Raw genomic sequence first — 8,679 nt, forward strand, 5'->3', positions numbered from 1 at the left:
TAAGCTTCTTATAAAACTTCTAGATATGTGCTATGCAAATGTGTCTTTGCTCTGAAACCAAATCCGCATTCTTTGTTTTCTTAGCCCTTAGAGATCTCTATCGAGCCCCAAATAGATGACTCAACCTCCCCCATGGCTTGATTACTGGACTGATTCTATGAGTGATAATCTGACCATTTCTCTTTAGATGACACTTTTGACTATTTCCATTCTGAATTCTTCCTGCCTCTCTTTTGGCCCAGACACCGGCACTCGTTTCTGGACTCTGCTGCTTCACCTACAGGATAAAATCCCCGCCTACAAGTCACACAGAGGCCCCAGACCATCAGCCTCAACCGTGCCGGAGAGCACTTGCTGTATGCCAGGTGCCATTCTGGCTTCCGATTCGGGACAATAATCCTAGGAGGTGGTCCCTGTATTAGCTATACTTCCCCGATGGGAACCTCGAGGCAGAGAGGTAAAGGCATTTGCTTTGAGACAGAATTGGGATTTAAAGCTAGCTATGCACCGAGACCTTCTCTTATTCCCATTTCAGTTCAGTCGCTCAGTTGTGTCCGACTCTTTGCGACACCATGGACTGCAGCACGCCAGACTCCCTGTCCATCACCAACTCCTGGAGCTGGTGTGAAAAGCAAGGTTCAGAGATGGGATCATGTGCCATTGTTGTTCCTCAACTAGAAACACACTCGTAGGTACATCCCCTCACCCCCACTTTCCTTATCCTGAACACTCTTTACATTGGAAACACACAGTTCAACAGTAGCTGGGTAAGCACCCTAACTCCACAAAGTCTAATGGCACCATCATGCCTTGTCATGCTTACACAATACGGCAAGTGCATTCACATGCCAGGTCTGTGTTTCCCCAGCCTCCCCAGGACCAAGGAGACTCGGACCCAGCTTTTCTAGAGACCTAACCTGGAGAACGTGATTCCTCTCTCAGTTTCAATTTCCTCCTTCAACACGTGTGGACACTCCCTCAGCTCAAAACCAATCTCACTCAGTTCTTTTCTTCTCATTTTTCTTCTTTTCTTGGTTTACAGCCCCCTACTGGGTCCCATGCTCTCTCACTGTGCACTTACCCAGTAATCACTAAAGATCTCTTTCAGGCTTTGCCTGTGGGGACTCGAAGGATCCAGGCCAATGGACCTCATACAGGGTGGCGGGCAGTCAGGAACTCAGAAGGAGGTGAGTTTGGCTAGGAAAAATCAAGGCATACTTCCTGGAGGAGGTGCCTGTTTGCTGGGCCTCTGAGAGGGGAGAAGGATCCTCCCCCCTCCAACTACTTCCTGCCCAATCCCTCCCTTGAGCTCTGGAATGGCAATGGTGAGAGAATTCAGGTCCTTCCCCTAGAGGGGAGGGAAACCAGGGCCCACTCTCTCCTGGGGAGACAGCTGAGCACAGAGGTGCGACTACTGAACCATGTAGTGCTAGGCAACTGATGCTGAGAGCTCCATGGTGGGCGGGACTGTCTATGTCAGATGTGCCGACCACAACAATGCGTCATGGCGCTCCCTGGCTGCGGCCTGCGCCTTCCCCAGGCTGCCAGGCCTTGTTCCCCTACCCTACAGGGGGTGTACAGAATTCTGCTAAGTCCCTTGGCATCTAGAATTCAGAAGTCACTGGAAGTCCTTGACTGTGACTTTGACTTTTGGAGTTTCAGTTTTTTTAACTCCAGCCATTGGAATTGTAGAAAACTCAGTGATCCAGCTCACCTGGAATGAGCCTTTGCCATGGGCCTGTCACTGCTCACAGCAAGTTCTCAGCTACCTGTTGAGATTTACTCTTATTCCCATTTAGCGGATGTGAAAAGTGAGGCCCAGAGAGCTGAAGCAGCTTGCCCCAGACCACACAGCAAGAAACTGGAGGGCTGAAATGCAAGACTGTTAGAGCGGGGGCAGCAAATTTTCCACTGAGAGACCAGAGAGAGTAAACATTTGGGGCTTTGTGGGCCAAACAATCTCTGTTGTAACTACCCCATTTGGCTGGAACATTGCAAAAATCACCACAGACTGCATGGAAATGAATGAGCGTGGCTGTGTGCTGATACAGTTTTATTTGTGGACACTGAAATTTGAATTTCACACATGATTTGCACCTGTCAGGAGTCTTATTTTGACTTTTCCCAGCTGCCTCAAAATGAAAACACACAAAATGTCAGTGGACTGAGGTTTTTCCACCTCTAGAATCCATGCTGGTAACTATTATACTTTATTCCTTCCTTTATTCAGTAAATACTATCAAGGCCTATAATTTTCTAGGTACTGGAGGTAGCATGGAAACCAGGCAGGCGAAGATACTCCTCTTTGGGACTTAACAGTTTCTTGGGGGAAAACAACCACGAGCAAGTAAACAAACGAACAAGAATATCTCACGTGGTGGAAACTGCTAGTAAGGAAATTTCAAGGGGTGATGTAACTGGGGCCCGAGAGAGAGACACTTTCATTTGGGTTGTCCGAAACGGTGCCTGGGAGTTCTCTGAATTCCTCTTTTTCGTCAGCTCAGGCAAACCTTGTCTGTGAGCTGCCTTGGGGTGGGGTTTAATAATAAACAGAACGGCCCGTGGCCTGTGAGCTTCTTGGCAGAGCGATAGTATCTGGTGAAACCTCTTTGTCCTCAGAATCTTTGTATCTATCTTCCTGGCTGGTCAGATTCCTGGGAGAACAGATCCCACCATCCCCATCTTTCAGGTCCTGGCTGCTGGGCTGAGGGGGCGAGGGTCAAGGTGGGCCAGTTTCAACTCTTGCATCCAAGTTCACACATTTGATTCACGCATGATCCTATCATGATTCTTCTATTACCAACTGCATTCCTCCCACCAGAAATGTTGAGATTTCCGTGGTCCGGAGGGGAAAAAAAAGCAACCAAGAAATGGCTGTGTTTCCACCCTACTGGGGAGCAGAGCTGGTATCTCTTTTGGGAATTTACTTTCAACCAACGCTTCTACTTTAGCTGCCACCCACCACATCTCTTTTGGAGTTGGCAGGAGGTCACCAATAACTGAGGCGTGAGACACGGTGGTTGATGGTGGTATTTTGCTAGGGAATGTGTATTTGGCATTCCACCCCATGGCTGACAAGTTTTGGTTTAGGTTTTAAAACAGTCCCTTAACTATGGCTGCAGTGAGATTTTGGGAGACAGTAAAAGTAGGCGCTGGACCTTAATTCTTCCTCTTTACTCAGAAGGACAGCTGACCGCAGATCTGGGGGAAAGAACATTCCAGGTGTAGGGGACAGCAGGTGCGAAGGAACAACCTTGGTACAACGCAGTGGGTTCTTCAACTTGGGCAAGTGTCAGAATGTTCTTGAAGTCTCCTTCAGACACTGACTGCAGGGCTTCAGTTCCCAGAATGTCAATAGGTCTGGCTGAGGTGCTAGAATTTGCAGAGCTAGCAAGTCCCCAGGTGATGCTGGTTTGGGCACAGCGCTTTTTTATAAACCGCTAGTATTAACGGAAGCGTTTTACACCTAGGTGTCAACAAGAGCCAGTATCATTAGTGTTTTCTCCTTTTAATTCCTCAGAGAGGCTTAATATAAGGTTGAATACAGGGCCGGTATCCGATCTTTGTTCCGTTTAACCAAAACACCCCTCCCCCCACTTCCTGGGCCGCTGGTGGACGGGTTAGATCAATGCCCGGGTCCATTCTCCCTTGCGCTATAGGGGAAGTGAGACCTGAAGAAGGATGGCGAGGTCCACCCTGCTGGTCTGGGGAGAGCCGGGCTTCTCTGGGAGCCCAGGGCTTTTCTAGGGCTGGCCATCTGTCAATCCACGGTTGCTTCCTCTTTTGAGGCAGAGCTCTGGCCGCATCTCCGCTCCTCCTCCCGCCCCCGCGGACACCACGGGAGCGCGAACGGGAAATTTGAGTTTCCTCCGCCTCACTCAAGGTTGTCCCTTTCCTACAAGGGGAATTTCTCCACCTGGACTCTCCAGCCTTTTGCTTGTGGGGTCCAGGGAGCCCCTGACGGGAAGCGTCTAGGTGGGTGGGTGGGGGCAGGCCAGGGAAGGTCCGGGGTCCCGGGAAAAGAGAGGGAAGTAGAGAGAGGACTGAGCAGGGCACTCAGGGTTCCATTGGGAGGACTTATGCTCCAGAGGACAAGCGGGCTGAGGTCTGGCTGTTCTTTTGACTCCTCCTCCGAAGTGCTGATTTTAGGGGAGCCCTGGAGGAGCCCCAATGCCGGGGGGAGCGCTAGGGAGAGATAAGGAATCGGGGAAAAAGACAAGGGAGTGAAGCAGAGGGGCAAAGAGATAACCAGGGAGATGCAAGAGAGATAACTGGGGGTCAGGAGGATTTGATGGAACAGAGCGTGGAGAGCTAGAGAGAAAAGGAGACAGATTCAGGGAAGAGAAAGTTGGGGAAAGTTTGGACCGAAGGTGGAGAGGGCGGGGCGGGGCCGCAAGGGGCGGGGCGGACGGGAACCAACCTACCCAGCGGGCAGCTGGGATCCCCACCGGCCACTCCCCGGAAAGTCGGGCTTAGCTATAAAGGGCGGTTCGCAGGACCCGGCTCGCAGCCGCCCGCAGCTGGCCATGCACTCCAGCGCCCTCGCCACCCCGGACCCTGAGGCCCAGCGGTCGCCCGCGCCCCCGGGTCGCGTCTGCAACCCGCTGCCCTGGGCTCTGAGCGCCGCGCTGCTGCTGCTTGCCGCTGCCTGCGCCACCTGCGTGGTGCGGGTCTGGGGCATCCCCGGGACTCCTGCCTCGCCGGTTTCCAGTCCCGCGCCCAGCTCTATTCTCCCCGTGGGCCTGGAGCAGACTTCCGACCCCCACGCCAGCCTCCCCAACTCTCCGCAGGTGAGATACTGCCCGATCTAGACCCCGAGAGAGACCCCTACCCAGCCCCGGGACCCCTTCTCCATCCGCGTCCCCGCCTCCCGCAAGGTCTTTTCTGCGTCCCAGGCCGAGGGTGGAGAGACCTACCCCCACCCCGTCCTTCTTGGATTTCTGAGGTCACTAATTCTTTATCCAGGTCTCCAGGGGGGCACCATTCTAATCCTAACCCCCCGTGAGACCCCATCTGCACCCCGGGCTTCATATGGGGGCCGTTTCACCAATGCGCACCCTGAGGGACACTGTCTGCAACCATCGCGGGGGTTCCCTTTTCTTTCGTAACTCGCAAAGAACCTCGGTTTTCTCCCGGACCCTTAGGGTACCCTCCTTTCCCTCTCAAGACTCTGCAGTATCAAGCCCCCTGGAGGGACTGTCTCCTCATTTCCCTCCTAAGTCCTCGGGGTCCTCTCCTTGCAGACACAGCCAGGGCTGGGGCAGCGTGTGTGTGTGTGTGTGTGTGTGTGTGTGTGTGTGTGTGTTTCGCGCGCGCGCGCGCTCGCGGGGTGGTTCTTTTGGAACGCAAGGGAAGGGACCATAAAGACTGTAGGCCCAAGGCCTGCGCAGATCCCGGGGACCCCACTTTCCAGGGGGCTGCGTGTTGCGAGTAGAAGGACCTTTATTCACTTTGCGTTTGTCCTTTCTCTCAGCAGGGCGTGTTCGCGCAGCTGGTGGTGGCCGATGGAGGTGAGTGACTCCCTAAAGACCCGGGGGAGCGGGAGGAGGGTGCACTAAGTGGGAGAGCTCCGGGAGAGGGAAGCCCCCCGCTCTGACCCAATCTGACCCTCTTTCCCTCCCTTCTCTGAAAAGCTCCCCCTACCCTCTTAGGACCTCGGCTGTCCCTCTCCGGGTCTCCTCCTTCTCTGACCTCCATCTGTGCCCACCTCAGACCCCCGGCCCCTTAAGGCTGGGCCTGGATCCGCACAAATCTCAGCCGGGTCGGCTCCCTCTACAGGACTCTGGGAGATCCGGACCCCTCCTCCCCAGCCGTTTCCCCGCCCTCACTTCTGGAAGCCCCGTTTCCCACTCACTTCCCTTCCCCCCTTCCGGAGACCCTCCTCCTCCTCCCTCTTAGGGAGACTCTTTCCCTGTTCCCTCTGCCCCTCCCTCTCCCAGACCCTCCTCCTCATCCTCCCTCTGTAGACCGTCCCCCTTTCCTCTCCCTCTTCTTGGGGACTCTTCCTGCCAGCCCTTTCCCTCCCCCTTCCGGACTCTCCTGCAACCTCCTCGCGTCTCTTTTAAGCAGACCTTCACCCCGTCCTCTCCTCTGTTTGAAATTCCCTCCTTCTTCACCCTCCACCCCTTTCTCTCTCCAGTTAGCTTTCCTCTAGGATCTTCGCTCCTTCCTGACCAGCTTCCCTTCCCTGCCCTCTCCCTCTCGTCCCGCCTCCTTCTCTGAGTCCCTCCATTCTATCCCCTTTCTGCCTGTCCCCTCTCTTTCCAAACCCCTTCCTCCCATCTCTAGGAGCCCCCTTTCCCCTCCATCATCCTTTCTGGCATTACATGTCCTCCTCCTCCTGGTTCCTGGAAGTCTCTCTCCCTCCACCAATACCCCCTCTCTCCCTTCCTCTTCTTCAATCTCCAGCTTTCTGAGTCTCTCCCCCCTCCCCCCGAATCCTTTCCTCCCTTCTTAGCCCCTCTTTCCCCTCCTCAAGCCCCACTTCCCTCCCAGACCCTTTTCCTTTCCTGAGCTCCTTATCTTTCTCACACACTCCTCCCCGCTTTTGCCTCTCCCTTAGAGCCGCTCCCCTCCTTTCCCAGGGCTATGCTCCCCGCTCACCAGCTATGCACACCTGCTCAGTGTACCCCACCTTCCCCTCCCACAGCACAACTGATCGAAGGGCCGGTGCAGTGGCGTAGCGAGCCGGGGTTGACAGGTGTGACTCTGGCGCCAGGCGTGCTCTACGACAAGCGCACCCAAGAGCTGGTGGTCCCGGAGGCTGGAGTCTACTATATTTTCTTGCACTTGACTCTGAAGCGCGTGATGGCGGGCAACCTCAACAGCTCCGACTCTGTCTCCGTGGCCCTGGACCTGCAGCCTCACCAAGCCGGGGCCGCCCTAACCCTCACCTTGGACTTGCCACCCCGACCCTCGGGGAACTCAGCAGCTGGTTTCCGGAGCAGCTTGCTGCACCTGGATGCCGGGCAGCGCTTGAGCGTCCACCTGCGCCCCACGATCCAGGAGCCTCTCTCCTGGCAGCTCTCAGCCGAAGCCACAGTCTGGGGCCTCTTCCGCGTGGCCGCCCAAGTTCCCAGTGGACTCCCCTTGTCAAAGCTCACGTGACCCCAGGCCTAGGTGTCACCTCCTGGAACAAGACTGCATCTTCCCTTCCTTCGTTGGGGCCCCAGGTGATGGGACCCAGCTCCTCTACCTCACTGGGCTGGCCAGGGGTCAGTGCTGCTGACCCCCTTCCTCCAGGATCCTCTGGGTCCCTCGGTATTTATTCTGAGCTGAGCTCAGACACTGTACATTATATTAATCCATTCAACTGATATTTATTGAGCTTCTGCTCCATGCCAGGCACTGTACAGGGCTAGAGAAATAGGAGCAAATAAAATAGACCCTCTCCCCATCCTTATTTATGTTAATATGTGCGAAATAGAGACTCATTTCCAACCCCTCTCCTCCCTACTCCATGGGACTCATGGGGCTAACTTGTGGGAGGGGGTCCAAATATCTATGCTGCGTGAGCTTTATTCACTCATGCAAAATTTATCAGGCACTGTTTTAGGTGTTGGGGATCCAGCCAGGAACAAGATAAGACAAAACCTCCAGCTTTTGCCAAGCTGATGGTCTAATATGCTGGCTTTACACTATGACTGTGTGTGACCCCATGTAACAGGGACATACGGGAGGGTGTGAGGTGGTACCTGATGCTGGATAATAAAATATTTTTATATATTATGACTGCTGTGTACTGTACATTTACTAGACAGTGTGAGTTATCTTGAGGCTTCAAACTGCCCTGTGCCTTAGGCATGGGATTTTTGTTATTCTCGTGATATTATTTCTGTGCCCTTGAGATAGTTCACCTGTACTGTATCTGGTAGTGGAAATACTGTGTAATTCCGTTTCGCAGGACATTGCTTGCCAGCTCTGTGTTCAGTGTCACCACACTAGAAATTTAAAATGGACCATGGTGATAGTATTCACACTAGGGGAAGCGACAAAGCTTACAAGTCCGATTTGATGTATCGTTTGTTGATTGCCTACACTCAGAAGTGCTGGGAAAACAGATGTTCACCATGTAGATGACATTTATGTGGGTTTTGCCTCTAACTGTTATATTGTGACTAGCACACAAAAAAATCGAGGAAGTCTTTCTATAGTGCTGTCAAACCATTATCTGATTTAGCAAAGAAGTTCCAAGCATCATCAAAAAGCAAGTGAAGTGTGAACACACATCTTGATTGTTTCGTTCCATCTCCGTGTCTAGAGGAAAATATCAACCTCCATTTGCTTGTTTCTCACCTGCAAGCATAGATTGGCTTTGGGTTACAAGAGTGGAAAAAAAAAAAAAACGAGAAAGGCATTCTGTGATGCTCAATTTTGGCTGTATGGAATTTGCAGTGGGGAGTATCTTATTTTATCGCTGGAGGTTGCCTGCTAAACATCTGTGCCAATAAAATTTATAATAAATACAGATTCAATTCTCTCCTTTTAAAAAAATTTAATTTTGTTTTATTCATTTTGCTGCATTGAGACTTAGTTGCAGCACTTGAAGATATTTTGGTCTTTCTTTGAGCACGCGAGATCTTCATTTGTGGCATGTGGAATCTAGTTTCTTGACCAGGGATTGAACCCAGGCCCCCTGCATTAGGAGCATGGAGTTTTAGCCACTGGACCACTAGGGAA

The 8,679-nt window shown here is 52.8% G+C and overlaps 1 protein-coding gene across 1 annotated transcript; it reads left to right on the forward strand.

Annotated features, from left to right (window-relative positions):
- Positions 1 to 4,487: 4,487 nt before the first annotated feature.
- Positions 4,488 to 8,469, forward strand: TNFSF9 (TNF superfamily member 9). The gene is made up of 3 exons (XM_040242093.1): positions 4,488 to 4,790; positions 5,474 to 5,510; positions 6,650 to 8,469. The coding sequence occupies exons 1-3, from the start codon at positions 4,527 to 4,529 to the stop codon at positions 7,105 to 7,107; spliced, it is 759 nt and encodes a 252-aa protein (XP_040098027.1). The 5' UTR covers positions 4,488 to 4,526; the 3' UTR covers positions 7,108 to 8,469.
- The last annotated feature ends 210 nt before the right edge of the window (positions 8,470 to 8,679 follow it).

The sequence above is a fragment of the Oryx dammah genome, unplaced genomic scaffold (assembly GCF_014754425.2).
Source record: "Oryx dammah isolate SB20612 unplaced genomic scaffold, SCBI_Odam_1.1 HiC_scaffold_5, whole genome shotgun sequence".
Lineage (NCBI taxonomy): Eukaryota > Metazoa > Chordata > Mammalia > Artiodactyla > Bovidae > Oryx > Oryx dammah.

Excerpts from the sequence above, each read along its gene's own strand:
- TNFSF9 (XM_040242093.1), top strand. The coding sequence starts at position 4,527 with ATGCACTCCAGCGCCCTCGCCACCCCGGACCCTGAGGCCCAGCGGTCG. Across the intron at positions 4,791-5,473 it reads GCCTCCCCAACTCTCCGCAG|CAGGGCGTGTTCGCGCAGCT; the intron begins GTGAGATACTGC and ends CCTTTCTCTCAG. Across the intron at positions 5,511-6,649 it reads GCTGGTGGTGGCCGATGGAG|CACAACTGATCGAAGGGCCG; the intron begins GTGAGTGACTCC and ends CCCCTCCCACAG.